Source organism: Mycteria americana, chromosome 9, assembly GCF_035582795.1.
Source record: "Mycteria americana isolate JAX WOST 10 ecotype Jacksonville Zoo and Gardens chromosome 9, USCA_MyAme_1.0, whole genome shotgun sequence".
Classification (NCBI taxonomy): Eukaryota; Metazoa; Chordata; class Aves; order Ciconiiformes; family Ciconiidae; genus Mycteria; species Mycteria americana.
In genome coordinates, this window is record NC_134373.1 from 36,900,077 (window position 1) to 36,919,124 (window position 19,048).

General features: G+C 40.8%; 1 protein-coding gene across 1 annotated transcript; it reads left to right on the plus strand.

Moving 5' to 3' along the window:
- Nucleotides 1–1,841: 1,841 nt before the first annotated feature.
- UBXN4 (UBX domain protein 4) lies at nt 1,842–18,782 on the plus strand. The gene is made up of 13 exons (XM_075511486.1): nt 1,842–1,977; nt 9,062–9,164; nt 10,036–10,064; nt 10,903–11,021; nt 11,605–11,773; nt 12,228–12,330; nt 13,934–13,988; nt 14,146–14,310; nt 15,101–15,228; nt 16,274–16,376; nt 16,726–16,857; nt 17,208–17,416; nt 18,149–18,782. The coding sequence occupies exons 1-13, from the start codon at nt 1,896–1,898 to the stop codon at nt 18,285–18,287; spliced, it is 1,536 nt and encodes a 511-aa protein (XP_075367601.1). The 5' UTR covers nt 1,842–1,895; the 3' UTR covers nt 18,288–18,782.
- The last annotated feature ends 266 nt before the right edge of the window (nt 18,783–19,048 follow it).

Here is a 19,048-nt window from a genome sequence, read left to right on the forward strand (position 1 = left end):
ATTTGTCTAAGTCGGCCAGGGACTTGGCAGCACACCAGGGAACTGAATTCTGGGTAATGCTTCACCTTCAAATTATTTTTTCTTATTTCTCAATAGAACTTTCTACTTACTAGTTACCCCTCCCTTTTCCTAGGCCTACAAATTGAAGACCTCCGCTGTCTCCCAGGGACGCCTGTTCTAGGGGCTCTCCGATTAATTCTAGCAGCAGAGGCATGTGCAACGGCAGCAACTCAGTGACTCTACAGTTAAAGAATCATACTTTTAAAATTGTAATCATTTGAGAATGTAATATAAATAGTTCCTGCTTGATGGCAAAGATTGTACACCCTCACAAAAGTTATTTATCCAGTCATTAGTAAGCCCTTCCACTTTTATGTTTAAACAAAATTTCTTCCTTGCTTTAAGTGGTATAGAAATTTTTGAAAATTGTATTGTGAAAATAATTTCAAAAAAATACAGTGTTCAACACTTCACTCACCCTTTTCATGCAATTCGGCTTCCAACTTAGGGTTTCAAATGAGGTGCAATAAATGCAAACTACAGCTGTTGGGAATGCTATGAGAATTAGTGCAACACATCCAAATTCTTCATAGAGCTTAAGATACTAATACACATTACAACCTAACCTCTTCCTCTATATGCACATGCATAACAGAGATGTCTTTTTGTTCATCTCCAAAAAAATTATAGTTGAATTTAATACCATCCAACCATTGGCATTGTTCTTAAATCTGTTTTGTACCATGAAGAAAGAAAATATTAAAAAATACCATCTCAGCAGAAAAGCTATAGTGTTATGACAGTTACTTCAGAAACTTGCAGAAGCACAATACGTGTATGCAAAGCTCACCCAGTGAGCATGATTAGTGTGACATGTTTTCCGCATACTGCATCTCGAGAGAGGTAAAACAATTTTTGTATATTGTTGTTAACATTGATTTGCCTCTTTTGACTATAGCTTTGTAGGTTTTTTAGTTGTCATTATCCACTGACTTTTCTAATTAAACTCCAGGTTGCACAAAGTACAACAGTGAAAAGGCTGAGAGACTGTGTATTTTTTGGCCTTCAAATATTTGACAGTATCTGCCTCAGCAAGTTACCCAGCATACATAGTCACAGTCCTAATTGTGTTTCAGAAAAACTTAAGTGCAGCATTTTTTCCAAAATGTTATCATCAGGGCACTTGAAAGAAATTGTCCTGTCCTTGTTACTGTGAAATGTCCATCAAAGATACTGACTGCCTTTGCTGGCTGCACCCCCACCAAGGCTGTGCTGTGAAACGGCATGCCCCACTGTGGGACAGCCATGCTGTCCCAGTCCCTCATGCAGCCTGGCTCACCAGGGAGCATGGAGGATGTCCTGGCCTCACCTCCTGCCACTCATGGAGGATCTGTGCATGCCACGCTCTCTACTTTTTGACATATTGAGCATGGATTTCTGTCAAACAGTTACCATCTCCATCATTTTTCCCCTCTGTCACACCCCTGGACCTTCCCAGGGTGCACGCTGGGGCCAGGGTTAACTGTGGCCATCCTATCCTTACAGCCCCTCACCACAGACCCTGGGGTGCAAAAGGCGCACCCTGGGTGCGTGGGCCCCTTTCTCCCTGCTGCTGTCCCGAACCTGCCTCAGCCATTTTGCGGCGGGACACAGCTCGGGGCGAGGCACTGCCGTGGAAACACGCGAGGCACAGAGCCGCCAAGATGGCGCCCGGCCGAGGCGAATCTGCCGCCACCCCGCGCGTGGCCGAGGGCGGGCGCGCGCCGCGCGCAGACGCCAATCAGAAGGCGACGTTGGGCCGCGGCCGCCGGCGCACGCGCGCGACCAGCCGACGGTGCGGGTGCGACGACGCATGCGCCTGGCGGCGGCTCGCAGCGCCCGGGGCTGGCGGCACCATGATGTGGTTCGGCGGCTCCATCCCGGCCGCCATCGCCGCCGCCAAGCAGCGGAGCTCGGTCTTCGTCGTGTTCGTGTCAGGTACGGCCCGGCCGGGGTGGGGGGGCGGTGCTGGGCGCCGGGTCTTGCCCGCCCCCGCGCTGACACAGCGCCTGCGGCCGCGTAGCCGCCGGGTCCGGAGGGGGCCGTGAGCAGCCGCCGCTCAGGCAGGCCTCTGGGCTGCTGTGTCGTCCCTGAGGCCGGCCGGGACGGCCCCAGGCTCCGGCGGCGCCCGAGCCGGGCGCGGTTCCTGGCCTGCCCGCTGTCCTGTGGGATGCCGCTGCCCGCAGCCTTCCCCCTCGAGCGGGCCCAGCCTGCCCGCGGCCCTGTCAGCCGGCGCTGCTCGTCCGCTCGCCCGCGGGCGGAGCTTGCCGGAGGCTCCGCAGCGCCTTCGCCAGCTGTTGCTTCCCCGCCTCCCCCTCCCGCCGTGCCGTGATTTCTGCTGTGTCAGTACCAGTCCCTGCTGCCCGGCCCGGCGGTGCATGGCCTGCTGTAGAGGTGTCCCAGCCCCCTGGCCTTGCCCTTGTTATGGTGTATTGTGGCTTTACGCACTGCTCGAGGCGGTGAAATTAGTTGTTTCAATGTTCCGCTTTTCCCTTCGTTATGTTCTTGCATAAGCCTGCATTCAGTTCATACTCTTGTAACTTTCTTAGCTGTTTGTGTATAGTGTCCTTTTTCTTTCGAGTTACCTATAGTGTTTGTTCTGTAACTGAATGGCAACTGAAACCTATAGAAACTCACATTGTTTTGTGTATGTTGCCTTTCTGTCTGGAAAAATGAGAATGGGTAAAGGGAAAGGAGGACGCTAGGCAGGCTCTTCAGCTTTCTTCTTGTGTTTTTATGTATGTGTGTATGTTGTTTCTTTTTACTATTGCCTTAAGTGCTTGTGGCTTGAAGTTTTTCAGATGCCTCATGAAAAAACAACCATGCTAAAGATGTGACTAGTGTTGTTCCCTGAAGAATTATTGAACCGTGGGATTCACTTAGCTTCAAGGAGTTCAAGTTCACTCCCAAAGGGGATGTGAACAGAAAAGTAAAGTGCAGTTAAGTTCCTTTGTTGACACAACTCTCCTAATACTTGGAGAACAGCTTTTTCTACTGGGTAGTAAACATACTGCTAGAAATCTAGATCATTTCAGCCCACAACACGCTGTGTTGGTGTTGGAGGAAGGGTTCGGTAGTGTATGCAGGCTTTAAGGCAGCATTTTAAAGCCAACGAATCATGATGGCAGGTGGGTGCTGTGACATGAAAACCTTTTATCATTGAATTTTTTAAAATTTATTTTTTTGTAAACATACTTCAGTGTGTTTACCTACAGCGCCTACCTGATAGCTCTCTGCCTTCATAGTCAATAATAAGATGATTGTAGCTGTATAAAACTAAATAGAAAGCCAGGTGGTAAACAACAAGAAACTTCCTGACACAGGTGTTTTGCAGCACTTGACATCTTCACCTGTGAAACATAATGTGCTGTAATTTGGTTAAAGGCTGATCTTCCCCTCAGCTACTACTCAGGGTTAAAAGTTTTCTACTAAATTTCTTGGATGTTTCAAGTGCTCCGTATTGGGTTTGCATGGCAAGGTTTTGGTAGCAGGGGGCTACAGGGGTGGCTTCTGTCAGAAGGTGCTAGAAGCTTCCCCTGTGTCCGACAGTGCCAATGCCAGCCAGCTCCAAGACAGACCTGCCGCTGGCCAAGGCCGAGCCCATCAGCGATGGTGGTAGCACCTCTGGGATAACATATTTAAGAAGGAGGAAAAGTTGCTGCGCAACAGCAATTGCAGCTGGAGAGAGGAGTGAGAATGTGTGAGAGGAAGAACTCTGCAGACACCAAGGTCAGTGAAGAAGGAGCGGGAGGAGGTGCTCCAGGGGCCGGAGCAGAGATTCCCCTGCAGCTGTGGTGCAGACCCTGGTGAGGCAGGCTGTCCCCTGCAGCCCATGGAGGTCCACGGTGGAGCAGATATGCACTGCAGCCCATGGAGAACCCCACGCCGGAGCAGGTGGATGCCCAAAGGAGGCTGTGAACCCCCCCCCGTGGGAAGCCTGTGCTGGAGCAGGCTCCTGGCAGGACCTGTGGCCCTGTGGAGAGAGGAGCCCATGCTGGAGCAGGTTTGCTGGCAGGACTTGTGACCCCATGGGGGACCTACGCTGGAGCAGTCTGTTCCTGAAGGACTGCACCCCGTGGAAGGGACCCACGCTGGAGCAGTTTGTGGAGAACTGTAGCCCATGGGAAGGACTCACGTTGGAGAAGTTCATGGAGGACTGTCTCCCGTGGGAGGGACCCCATGCTGGAGCAGGGGAAGAGCGTGAGGAGTCCTCCCCCTGAGGAGGAAGGAGCAGCAGAGACAATGTGTGATGAACTGACCGCAACCCCCATTCCCTGTCCCCCTGCGTCCCTGGGGGGAGGAGGTGGAGAAATCAGGAGTGAAGTTGAGCCCGGGAAGAAGGGAGGGGTGGGGCGAAGGTGTTTTAAGATTTGGTTTTATTTCTTATGATCCTACTCTGACTTTTGATTGGCAATATATTAAATTAATTTCCCCCAGTCGAGTCTGTTTTGCCTGTGACAGTAAGTGCTGAGTGAAGTCTCCCTGTCCTTATCTCAACCCATGAGCTTTTCATTATATTTTTTCTCCCCTGTGCAGCTGAGGAGGGGAGTGATAGAGTGGCTTGGTGGGCACCTGGCATCCAGTCAAAGTTAACCCACCACAAAGATTTTTTTTTTTTTAATAGTAATTCAGTACCTATGAGTATTTTGAACTTGATACATATGTATCAGGGGTTGAGAAGTGCACAGCCTAACTCATTTCCTGTATATTTCATGAAACAAAAATTGTATGCAAAACTGGCTGTTTCTTTCAGATGTGAATGTGAACTAGTTGGATGTAGGAATACGTAGATATACTGAGTGGAGATAAATATATGATTGCAAGGATGTAACTGAGCTTTGACATTGTAGTACGCCGTAAGGATTTGATTTGTTTTGTTTTGCTTGTTCTTGTGAGTCCTGAAAAAGGGGCAATGTTACTTTGGGCAGGCATATCTCCAAAGTGAAAGAGTTGGAGAGTTCTGCCTGGTTCTGATCTACCGTAGGAACAGTGGGGTTAGGGCAGCTGACCTGCGACAGAGCTGGTCGCGGAGCAGTTCTGTTATGCTTTCCAGGAATGGGTATTGGGAAGCCCAAGAACGTACTTTCTCACCATGTGTGGAAGCAGGTGTGTTTGAAGGATGCAGAGTGCTGAAAGAATGGTCTATTTTTATGCTGGCAGTGATTGGGTTTGTTGTTTGGGTAGATCCATGTTTAAAACTGCACAGTTGTTGGTGATGGTAGCTTTGAGTCTTCACACTACACACTTGCCCATAGACACCGGAGACAAGCATTTGAAAGCAGCTTTCTGAGCAGGAAAACATATGCTTTCAGAAGTGTTCAGTGTTTCTTTTTTCTTTTGTACACTTCATTCAATAATGTATATGGGAACAAAAAATTAGTAATGGAAAAAAATTAGAGAAACAGAAAATATAAATTAACTGTAATTTAGGGTGGCCAATGTGGAGGACAGCTATTAGATAGACCCTTGACAAAAATTAGTGAATTCTGGTAGGTCCATCTCCGTTTGGTTTCTGCTACCATCTGTCTGTCCCTCTCTCCCTCTTCACTGCACTTCTCTGAACAAGCACTGCAAAATGAAGAACTGGATTATTCTTTCCGTTTCTAGAATATTTTTCCAGTCAAGCAAGGAATAATGTGGCTATTTATCTTAACAATGAGGTGGTGTTTGTGACTGCAATTGCATGTTGTTCAACCAGTTTTTTTCTTTAATGTTCTTGTTTGCAGCTATCATCCTGACATTTTTTAGTTCCGTTCTTAAAACCTTCACGGCATATTCTGGTGATGCAGTTCTGTAAGTGTATTAAAGATCCTCTTGAATTCATGAGAAGCTGCAATAAAAGGGGTTGCTCCGTACTCTCCAGGGAGCATGACGTGAAGCGTGTCCGCCTTACAAAACTCATTTTAAAATATTAAGGTGAGATGTTAGATTAGAGGCTTCTGCACACACACAAAGCAAGGAATTGTGTTTGAGGAACAGAAGAGTTACTCTGTGGCATCAAATAATTTCTAGTAGGTTCTGCTGCTGCACAGGGAAAAAGTATTCCTGATACTGAAACAGGTCTGGTGAATGTCTCTGGTATCTTGCTGGTAGCTGTTCTGTAGATGGCTTTGTAGCCTGCAGAGTTAGAAAGCTCCTTTCACATTTTGAGTTATTAATCTAAAGTTTATTGTTCATTTGATATGAAACCTCCTCAGAGGCAGCCTCTGTTCTGACTGAGGCATTTAAGATTATTCTTTCCAAAAGTTATTGAGGTGTTTAAGATTATTCTTTCTAAAAGTTAGACATGTTCTGATCATGAAAATGCTAGGCCACTCATAAAAAGTGCTTTTCAGAAGTGAAAAATGAAGGGGGGGCGGGGGAGGGGAGAAGAAAAAAAACCTTCAAGCTAAAATGTTTGTGTGTCTTTTTAGAGATGTTTGTAGAAACACTCCTTCCTTTGTTCATAACTTTATTTTTAGATTTTTTTTTTTTTTTTACAAAACACTGTTTTGAAATCAACAAGCCATTTGTTAGTGCTTTATATCCAAGCTGTATCAAAGCACTCTTCAAGTTAAATATGTGAAATGATGCAAAGGAGGAGGAGGTGAACAGCTTAATGTCCTGGCTTTCTGTCATTTCCAGAATGGGCAATCCTTACTCTTACTGAGTAGTTACGAAATGTTGGACATTGAGCAGTCAGCTGGGCTTGTCTCTTCTTCTTGAACGGAAAACACTTTTCCCTGATGACAGTGTGCTGAGGAATAGGGGAATTCAAGACATTTGACAACCTGTGATGGTTTTGAATAAGTTCCTCATACAGGAACTAAATAGTTGCAGAAAAATAGTCTGTTCCAATTAGCTGAATCACTTGAGAAATGATGGATACATTTTTCCAATGTGGATATCTAAATTTACCTGACCAAATGTAAGAGATTCGCAAGTGTGACTGAGAATTGTGTACAGGTCTTTGATTGCCACTAAGTGAAATAAAGGGATGCTTTTGTTTGAGAAACATAAGAAATCTGAGAGTCTTGGGAATTAGAATTCTGAGGTGGTTGTGATAGCTCAGTGTTGTTTAGCAGTATTATGAATTATGTCAAGTTCTGTTCAGCGTGACCTCTTGACTTTTCTGAACCTTTTCCTGTGACCTGGAAGTTTTCATTTCACGATGTAATTACTACTACAAAACTGTAATAAATGAACCTTAACCCCCAAATGAGAAAGGGTTATCAAAACAAAAAGATGGATGAGAATAAGGATCTATTCTGTGGGTAGTCACAATATTAAACTGTGCTTCATGGCATAGGGCTTTATAAAATGTGAGTTATCAGCATTTTCATTCATGGGTCACATCTCCCAGAGACTGTACGGTGAACAGTCTGACCTGTTTGTGTCTTTCAGCATTCTTTTTCTACAGCAGTTGTTTGTATGGAAAAGTTAGTGTTAGGCAAGTATTTAGATATTTTTAGTAGCCTAATCGGATGAGCACATGTCCTTTTGAAAAAGTGTGTGTGGTGAAGCAGCTGTCTGAGCATTTGGAAATAGGGGAGGAGGCCGAACCACTCTTGACAGAACAGCTGCATCCCTTGACCACAGTTGGAAGCACTGCACTTAAAGGAAGAGGAAAAGTTCCTACATAAAAATATCCTAAATATTTACTTGCTTATGTAGAATAATAGTAATAGAGATGAATACTTTCTTACTTGTTCCAGTACTTCTAGGGAAGAATCAATACATATGGTTGGAAAACGCTTTTCCAAAATCGGTATATTTTTGATACTTGTCTCTCTGAGAAGCATTGTGGCCAGTCATGGCCTTAAGGCAGCAATGCTTCACCAGGGGACTCCACATATAACTCCTGATCTTTAACAAGTAAAAAACACTGTATGAAATGGCAACTAGGATGAAACAAACAAATGGTTTGTTGTTGTCATTGAATAATAGACTACTATACTTCTATACTTGTGACTCAAATTCTTCCTCAAGAGTACAGTCGATTCCAAGCTGCTAGGAAGTAATACAGATTGAAGATAAACAAATGGTTGCAGGCCAGTTTACTTGTTGAAAGACAGTTAATATTAATCGGAATCTATTTATTAACCCACATCCTCACTAAACCAGTGCTTTGGAAGAGAAATGTATGATTGACGTGTTTCATCTGATTAAAATCACACTTCTGAATTTGTGGCCCCAGAGCACCTTTTCAGTTTCCCTTACTTAAGTAGCTCCTCTTCTACTGTTATTCTTGTTCCTCTGTGCTCCTCACTCCTTTTCCTCCACTCCTGCTGTTACTGTTCATGTCAGGAACTGGAATACAAAACTAAGTTACAAATAATCCTGCAAATAAATATTTCTTGGTTTGTGGTTCTGTTTTTTTTAACACCATCAAACTGTGAAACCTTGTCTGCTGAATTATGTATTTACAAGGAGTGGAAAGTATAGTTTTACCCATGAGCAGCTGGTGTACCAATATGCAATTAAATTTATAATGAGGGGTAAGCAGTGGATAGTTTTAGCATGTTAGCAGGTCAAGCTTAATGTCAGGAAGAAGCAATGGTTCGCTCTGTGCTGCGGGCTCTGCTTGCATATTGTGAGAGTATAAGCACCATATCAAAGCATAAGCATACTCCCTGTAACATGAAAATGAGGCCCTTCGGTGGTTGTAGATGATGCGATCAAGCCAATCTTCAGACTCGCCATCACCTCCAGTTCCTCTGTCTCTCTTCCATCTGTGTGGTCCAGTCCCTTCTGCTCCCTTGGACCAGCTTACCATGCAATTGAATGACCCTGAAAGCTACATGCTTGCTGGCTTGGAATGATTTTTTGGTACATTAGGTTTTTGGCATGTTAGCAAGGCAAATCAGCTGGAGTGAGTTGTCTCCAGATTATTTAAAAAAAAAAAAAAATCATAAACTGATTTGAAAATAATCATGAGAGTGTCTTTCAAAGGTGATTTCAAGCAATTGAAGCAAAGCTAAAATCAGACCAGAAGCAGTAATTTGTGGTGGGTTTAGCTTCACATGTGTGCTATATCTTGCAGGTGAGGATGAACAATCTACTGAGATGGCTGCAAGGTGGGAAGATAAGAAGGTGACTGAAGCTGCCTCGGATGGTTTTGTTGCTATTAAAATCGACACCAAAAGGTTTGATCCTATTCTAATTCTGTCTCTTATACAATCTTTCATTGATGATGATGAGAGTAAGAGGCTTTTGGAGTCTTCGTCTGATTTGGAGGCAGTCTAAATACAAGGTTCCAGAGTATAAGTGAATTCAGTACTCCCGAAGCCACTAGAGCCTGAGAAAATTCTGAATTTCCAAATTTACTGTTGTGTTCTGCAGAATATTCATTGTGTATTTTGGACTGTATTTCAGTACTAGTAAAAGAATGCTTGAGGTTGTCCTTTTTCAAAAGGAAGAGACACAAAGGTTATGTAAAAAGCTGGAATCAAAATGCAAGTACTCTTGAGGCAGTTCGTGATTTGCCAAGTTAAATAATGAATTTTAAAACTTTCATGAATTCAGAAAGATAAAAATCTGTAAAGCCCCAGAGAAAATGTGTTTGTCTCTATTGTAACACATAGAATAGAGAAGCATTGAAGTTCCTGGGTAAATTACTCAGCTATTTTTGTTATGTTTAAGTGTTCCAGTCCATGTGCAGAAAGTGCATTGACATTTCCCAAAATGGTATTACTTTAAAATGCTCTATAGACATTTTATTAGACTTACTATATTATTTGCAGTCAATAGACTAGATCTCTTTTTCCTGAATTGTTTCTTAACACTGTTTCCCTAAATCTTACGCAGTCAACTGTGATAACCAGGGATTGTCAGCATGTCAACACTTATGCAAAATGTTAATGAGAAGATGCAGTGCAAATTTCCTTTTACTGTTCTCTCAAGTATTTAAATAGTTTTGTGTGTGGTATTAGGACAGTTATTTTTATGATGAAAGACTTAATCTGAAGTTGTTGCAAAGTGATTGCTCCTCCTAAATGAATCTTTTCTTTTAAACAGTGAAGCATGCCTGCAGTTTTCTCAAATTTGTATCCTTTGAGATCAGTTTAGATGCTATATGATGATTACAGACAAGTTCATACTGTTCTTAAGACAAACATTTACAAGCAACGTTTTTAAAAATACTTCTTATGGCACAAAAATATGCAATAAACTGTGTACTTAAAAGATACCATCTATGTATTCAACTGACTGACAGTTCTTAGAGAAAGTGAACAAGTTGGAGTTTTTTTAATGTTAATACTGTGTAATTCTCCAAAGAGAAAATTATCCAAAGCTTTATGTAAACAAAATAACCCACTGTATTACTAATCAGCATTAGAAAACAAACAATCAATGCTTTAAATTATTAGCTGGAGTTCAGAATTACAGAGGAGGAAGAACAAGTAGTGGACGGGGTTCTTCATACACAGGTATGAAGTTAGGTAAACGTCTGCCTACCTTAAGTAGGTCGCTGCATATAGCTCAGGAATTCTGTGTGATGCTGAGAAAGGGAATTCAGTACCTTAACTTGGATTTTCTTAATGCTGTAAAGAATTCATTATTGTCTACGTAAGATGTTGTCTCACACTAAAACAAAATCTTTCAAGTCAAAGCATAATTGGTTGTCAGATATGTGTGTGTTGGAGAAAAATATTTTGGCTTAAACCATTTCAAAGAAAAGAAGACATACTAATCAGTTGTATGTAATGTTTTCTAGCATTTTTTGTTAGTGTCTTTTTTCTTCCTCCCTTGGCACTGACTACTGGCAACCAGGTGGAGACAGAGTATTGCGCTAGAAGGTTCTGTAGGAAGGACTTCTCCTTTTCCTTTTAGAGTTACTTTATAAACTGTTGTCGCTTGTTGCCCTTAACTGTTGCTGTGCAGATCCTGTAGTGTGTGTTCCATCGAGTTTTTTTATAGGAGACAATGGAATCCCTTTGGAAGTAATTGCTGGCAGCGTTTCTGTTGAAGAGCTTGTTACTAGAATCCATAAAGTTAAACAGGTAACCCTTGCTAACAGACTGGATATTTTGAATTGAGTTGGGTGTGCTCACATGCTCAAGACAGATGTCTTGAGCGTGTGCCTTGGGGAAGCATGAATTACTGGTTCTATATCCTTCCAAGAACAAAATCTGCAAACTTAAATTCAGTATGCAAATTGAACAGGTTGGAAAGCACTGTGCAGAAGTGCTACGTTATTTTTTTGTTTCACAGATTTTTGGATCATCTGTGCAACACCTACAGTATTGAAGAAATATGTCAAGAACTCTAAACTGGAATGACATACCGATTACTCTTTCAGTTCATTCGTGATTTTGTACTATTGTTTTGTAATGTGGATTTATAAAATTATGCTGTGGAACGTAATATAAATGTAGATAGCTTTATCACTTTGATTTCAAGTGTAAGACTACAATTAGCAAAAAATATGAAATGTATGATTGCATCATACTCAACAATATGTTATAATTTTAGTTTTATATTTTAGATAGGACTGATTCTCCAAAAACAGTTTAGTCTTGACCTTTGAACCTGTGGAAAATATTCAAAGTTTCATAGTGTTGGGTTTTTTCCCCAATTTTTTAGATGCACACAGTAAAAGGACAGCCTTTGGAAGATGGAAGTCGGTCATCTGCTCCCTGTCCCTCCTCTCAGTCTGATGGTGCTCCAGAAAATATGCAATCCAGAGCAGTAGAGTTTTGTGACTCTCCTGAGTCTGTTATGACTGAGACAATAAGACCTTCTGCTGGTAATGGTTAGTATTTTTACACAAATGCTAGATAATTTGCTTTTGAAAGAGTTTTTCTTTTCTTAAGTTGTTATAAGATGGTATATAAAAGGCAATATATTGAGTGGACTTGTTGAGGAAAAACTTGGGTATCTCAGAATGCTTCTTGCAAGTCTAGACAGAAGAATGACTTGTCATTCCTGCTCAGTTTTAATGAGTGAGAAATCTATGGTTTATAATACAATAAAAATTGTGTATGCTTTCTTGAAAAAGGATTCAATTTAAAAAGTTTCTTTGGGTTAGTAACCTGAAACCAAATTGGGGGGCGGGGGGAGTCTAAATAGCAGAACCTCGTATCTCCCTGAGATATCCTAGTTGCTGCGTATTATGGCTAACAATGAGCATAATAATTTTTTTTTATGGTAAGAAATATACCTTTTATTTTTCTCTTATGCATTACTTTATTGTAAATCACTTGAAGACGGAGCAAATTCAGGTCAAGTAAGCCAGGAAGCAGCTAATTCTTCAGATGAGCAAGTGAGCAATGCTCAGCCTGTGAATGATCTTACACTCAAAGTAGAAAGGTAAGTCTTCTTTTGCAGACTTCCCTAATGTATTGTGTTTGTTTCTCAGGAGGCGGGGGTTTTTTTTGTTTTTTTTTTAAGAAGCAGGCTTAATTACAGGATTTTCGGTGCTTATTCTGTTATCATTTGGCAAACACTTACGTGGTCTTATTTTTGTTTAGAAGTCTGTGACAATACTAGGGTTGATACAAAAACAGCTTTTAAATTGATCTAATTTCTCATGGACTCTGAAAGAAAAGGGTGATCTGGAAAACTAAAGATGTTCTCCTTACTGTGATATAACTTGGATACAGACAATGTTTGCTGCAAAAATTTTGAAGGAGTTAAAACATTGAACTGAAAGCACTTGAAAGTGGGGTGATAAAGTGCTAACCTAGATTTTGTACAGAGATGCCATCTTATTTCTTTTTGTTCTTGTCTATTTGATGACTGTTTGTAGTCTAGGCATATTGAAAAAGCCAGAGGAATCCTATTCTGAGACTCTTCTTTTGTTTTGATCAGTGAACAGTAATGAGGTCCGATGAGCAACGCTAGTTCTACTATTTTAAAGTATGGTGACCAGAAACATCTGGTTCAATATGTGGTTCATTCATTAAATTGATTGTTTTTAAATACAAGATTTTGTGTATAAACCTTTTTTAGCATCTGTAAGACTGATACTATTTGTAATACCCTACCTAAAACCAGTAACACATGAGTAGTAAATAGGATTATTTATACTGCTAAAATATATTTTAAAACGTTTTCCATGTTTAATTTCAGTTTTCTTCCAAAGTTGTTGGACAATAAGTGTAATTTTTACTTACCACTGGTAAGAAAATGCAGTCAATATTTCAATGTAAATACCCAAGTTCCTTTCTAAAATGTGCATTAATCTTAAATTATGCTGTATTTGCATATGTCTACAGCATTTCTTTCAGGGGAAAAAAGAGGCAAAGCTTTGTGGTAATTATCATTTTCTTTTTAAAAGAGCAAAACAGCTACCATATAAACAAAATTTTTCTGATTATCTGACTTCTCATGTTGTTTGGTTATGCCTGCCCTTTCCCCAGATTTAAAATATGTTGTAAATTACTATGGTTTTTTAAGTCAACCCTTATTGTAAGGCACCTTTCTGGATAGATGAGACAGATGCATATGCATCTATGTCAGTGCTATATATTATTTGCTTTCCATTTTAGGAAGTGATGGGCAGAAGAAACCAGGTGGCTTAAATAGCTAAGAAGAGATTGAGATTTAGTGTTTCTGTTACCACAGATCATAAATAGTATTTGCTTATTGTATGTCTTACGTATTCTTACTGTTGAACCAACTTGTAAGATTCTTCATTGACTGAGTGGGAAAGGACAGAAGGAATATGTTAGAACTCCATTAAAAGTTGGAAACTAGGTGGTGAATCACCACCTTGTCTTTTTATGGGTGGCACACCCGCATGTGAATGAATCGTGACTGTTACACTAGGTATGAGCACTGTGTTACAGTTGATGTTCATTTTCATGTATTCCGTTCTTCTGTAAGTGTTTGCAAATGCTTCATTAAAATGTTAAAGTGTTAATAACAGATACTGCAATTTTAAGACTTTTCACTTTATTCTTAAATTTAGAATAACAAAAAAGCTTGAAGAAAGACGAGAAGAGAAAAGGAAAGAAGAAGAGCAGGTAACAAAAAAATGTAAAACTGCTTGCAACTTTTTTTTTTGTACCCTTATTTGAATAAATGCTTAATTCCTTTTTAAACAAATGTACTTCAGTCTTGTCTTACTCTTGTCCGAGGCAATTTTGTGGTCGAATTTTTATGTCTCTGTTGTTTATTCAGAAAGAAATTAAGAAAGAAATTGAGCGGAGAAAAACTGGTAAAGAAATGTTGGAGTACAAAAGACGACAGGAAGAAGAATTGACAAAACGTATGTTAGAGGAAAGGAACAGAGAAAAGGCAGAGGAGAAGGCTGCTAGAGAGCGTATAAGACAACAGATTGCAATGGTAAATTTTCCATTTTAGAAGATGGCCTGCTGCTGTTCTCTCCCACAAGGGCGACCGGTGTACTAAAAGGATAAACTTTCTCATTCGGTGAAACTTTGAAAGATTGTCTGTTTTTCTGTTTGGAATCGTGTGGCCTTGTATTGTAACAATTTGTGTTTAGGGTTTATGTAGCATTTCCTGTCTATAAAATGAAGCTCCTGCTTTCATATTCATTATTAGCTTTTCTATCTGAATGAACATACCAACTTTTCTGTCATATTGCTTGAGTCCAGTGGAGAACAATCATTTAAACATTAAAATAACTGCAATTTAAGCATAGTTCTGGAACAGAAGCAAGGGGATATTCAATTGTGGGACATGCAGAAGAACACTGATCTCGAAATGGTGGCAAGGGTTATTTTCTAAGTTTGTATATATGTGTGTACATATATGGATATAAACAATTTGTAACAATTCAAATCCCTCCTTGTTATTAGCTTTTGGCCTAGAACACTTAGAACTGTAGTCATGTAACTTGCCATAACATTTTTCCCTTTCTCTTCACTGGAGTGTTAAACTTGCATGGGAAGATCATCTATTAACAACTAATTGCATGAAGTGACTCATTGCAAAGCATGTCATCTTGGCTAATGACATGAGGCTGTGCAGTTCGGCAGTGAATAATTCTTTGCAGCACCTGCTGTCTTTTCTCCTAGTTGGGTACTGAGTACAGATAGTAGCTCTCTGGTTTAATTAATATTAAGCTACAATTTATGGTAAAAATTAAGGTTTCTGTTTGGTCCTTTCACAGGATCGTGCTGAGAGAGCAGCTCGCTTTGCAAAATCGAAGGAAGAAGCAGAAGCTGCAAAAGCTGCAGCTCTTCAGGCCAAACAGGCTGAAATAGAGGCCAGAAAAGAGGCATCTCAGAAAGAGCGAAGGTGGGTTCCTGTAGAGAAACAAGTGTATGTTTTTGGGGAGAGAGGTAAAGAAACTTTACATAAACTTTTAAGAGATTTAATATACATCCTAATCTATTCACTGGTGCCATGTTGAACTGTTTACATAGTGACATAAAAAGTTGGCTTTCTTTTATATTATTTATTCATAGCTATTTACATAGCTATGTTCTCTGATAACTTTCATCCTTTTGACATTCCTGATTATGAAACACTAACCACCTTTCCTTGTGTCTTATTTTAGTTAGATAAGAGCTTTTTCTGTCTGATCTTTGATTTAAGTACCACGTATAATGGGGCTAGGGGGGGAACTAGATAAAGTGAGCATGTGATAGATAATGACTAGACAGGATGACTAGATAACGTTAGTACTGCGCTGGGGGGCATGGTGCCAGCACAACTGCTGTGTGCGCAGTTGGCTTGGATTCAGCAAGACTTGATTGGGCTCATCAGCTGTCTGGGTCAGAGCTGTCTCCCGCTTTGCCCACACTACTGTTCGAAGAAGTGTTCTAACCTGTAGAGACCTTGCATGGAGTTATGGACTCAGTTATGAGTCTGGTACTGCCCCTGAACAGAGGGCAAGCACGGGACTAACAGCCTGTGTTGGTGTTAACTCAAACAGTAATGCTGGGCCATAGCTAGTTGAATACAGAATTACTTGCCAAGCCAGCTTAAATGTCTATGCCCGCATAGTACAACTTCTTGAAAAATGAACAAGAGTAGTACAGGCTACACGAAAGAAATATGGTTTGTATTTCATTCATTTGTTAATTATTTGCATGATTAATGTAAATACCTTGTTTGAGTCGTGATGGGTCTTGGACTCTGATAAAAAACAAGAGGAGATGCATTGTGATATATAAGCAGGTGGTTATCAGGTGTGGATCCAAACGTACAGCCATCTGCACTGCCATAAGTAGGAGGACTGTCCCTCTCTTCCACATTTCAATACTACCAAGCTGAAAGGCCCAGGAGCGTTTGTCTGTAACTGTTCGTATACTGACTGACCCTGATACATGTCCTGCAGTGCGATAGCCAGGATTCAGTTCCGCCTCCCAGATGGATCTTCCTTTACTAACCAGTTCCCATCTGAAGCACGGCTGGAAGAAGCAAGGCAGTTTGCTGCACAGGTAAATTGGTGTTTTGTTTTCTCAGCTACATGCTGATTACAACTTGGTGTAGTGTCAACCAGTAGTTGATCGTGGTGGAATTGTCATCAACTGCTTTCCCTTTTGTTTATTTGAAGGGGGTTTTGGTAGCAGCCTTTTCCAGCACCACCAACTGCCTTTGTATTACTGCAGCATTTCATTAGTAAGAGGTAGTAGGATATGAAAAATCCTTCATTGGTCTATATGAAGATGATTGATAGTCTGATACAGAACTCTTGGGTCAATATGGCAAGGTATACTCAACTGGCAAGTCTGCAGTTGTTTGAAAGTGAACAGTTATAAATAAAATGTTTTCTTTATATTTTCACAGATGGTTGGTAATGCTTACGGCAACTTTTCACTAGCGACAATGTTTCCCAGAAGGGAGTTTACCAAAGAAGATTATGGAAAGAAATTACTGGAGCTAGAGTTAGCACCCAGTGCTTCAGTAGTGTTGCTGCCGGTAGGTGCTGGGTTTTGGTTGGTTTGCTTGTCATTTCCTTGCAAACAGCAGTACTCCAGCTGTATAGCTGCTTTTAGTTGGCCATGATAATATTTGACTTGAATTCTGGTCTTTTCTGTGTCTAAGACAGATTGCAAAATTCCTTTAATTTTTGCCAGGACTGATTTGGAGAAGGATTTTTTTCTGGAGCAGATAAATGGTGGTATAGATATTTGTCTAATGTGTAACCAAAGGAATTCTCTTGTGTCTACTGAGCTATGTATGTAGCTTCTAAATTATGTATGAAATACTCTGTCCACGAGAGCATGACTTTAGTATCTGACAAGTTTGCTTTATGTGTTCATGACCAGGCGGGAAGACCTGCTACTTCTGTTGTTCAGGCTTCAGGCGGTGATCTGTGGAAGTTCTTGGGCACAATCCTTTATCCGCTCTTAGCAGTTTGGAGGTTTATTAGCAACTTCCTGTTTACCAGTCCACCCCCCTCACAGTCTACTGTGAGATCAGCTCATCAGCAAGACCATTCAAATCCTTCAACATCTAGCAGCATCGAGCAAAGCAGGTAATCAAAACCGTTTGAGGCGGCTATTTCTCAAGCTGCTTGCTGGCATTGTCTTCATCGTGTAGTGGGGAACTGAACTGTATCTCTCTTAACTGCTCCCCTCTCCTTGTAGTTTCTGGCCACCACCCTTCCATCTGGTTAAAAGGGATAACCTGGCGGTTGGTGAACTGCATGGCAGCTCTGACTAGGACTTATTGGTTTTTACATGTGTGATTAAGCAAGATCCTTATTGTTTGCTTCAATTTCCAGTTACAGAGTAGAAAAAGCATTGTCTTGCAGTCATTCATAAATAGGGAATTCAGCTGTAACTACACATGGCTTCACTTGAGCTGATACTGTTTGGAAGATAAACATTTTGAAAATTAGATGTCACATTGTTATGGTATGGTTGTACCAGAAACGCAAGCAACTGAAGTCTGATTTTGACAGGTAGGGTTTTGTGTTGCCTAGAGAATGAGAGATCCCTGTACCAGGAGAGCCGTGAGGCCATTTCACCTGAAGCAGCCACATATTGCTTCAGTGACGGGTGCTTTCCAGGGGAAACAAGATTCTGTCAGTTTGTCTGACTGCGAAATGACAAACTTTCAGCTGGGTATTACTTCCCAGGGAAACAAAGGGCTGAAGAAAACTATTATTGGGGATAAGAGAAGGAAGGGTGCATGATTTACACAAGGAGTAAATGCAGTTATTACCAGGGGAAACTGTCAAACCTCACTGTCATTTGTACCCTAGGCAAACAGTCAGGAAACGAGTAGTGGAAAAACGGGGGGAAGACTTCAAAAAAGAAGGCAAAATATATAGACTGAGGACTCAAGACGATGGAGAAGATGAAAACAATACTTGGAATGGAAACTCTACACAACAAATGTAGTTTTGAGTAACTGCAGTAATCACTGTCTGGCTTTTTTTTTTTTTCTTCTTATTTGATCTAAGTCAACTAAAGCTTCTGGACAAGTGGGGCTTATTTTATACTGACTGAATTACTTAATTCTTATTCCTGTAGTGGAGTATGGAATAAAGTCACCTAAGTCAGAGCAATCGAGTGGGTGTAGCTGAGGCCTAGAAGCAGAGAGTTAAAAAGACTGAAAATCTCCATCAGCTTTCATAATCATTACCCTACTGCCATAGAAAGGCACTTTTTAATCTATAAATATTCTGCTACATAAATTTAAGGGCCAGATATTAATATAAAGGTTATGGTAGGCAATGACTGATTAAAATGAGGGGGGTTTCAGAAGCACTACAAGTAGCAAATCAGGTAACTAATTTATGTTTAACTTTTTTCTTGCTTCTGCAACTGCAAGCAAAACCTTTGTAGTTTTTAATTCCCCAAGCACTCAATAAAACTATTTTCCAGAAAACATAACTGTCTTCTCTTGTGAAGTTCCTCTGAAGTACTGGTGTCACAAGGAAGCAAGCAGTTAGGATCATACACTGAAATTTAAAATATAGCAGACAAACTTTTTGTTCCAGTTTAAATAACTTTATGCAAGAGTTGTTCATATTAAAATCTGGTAAAACACATCTGAAATAGTGTTTTGGATCCAGGAAGAAAAAAGATGGGTCTGCATCACATAAAATGGAAGTGTTGGTAGCAGGGGGCTACAATAGAAGAGCCTGGAAACTTTGATT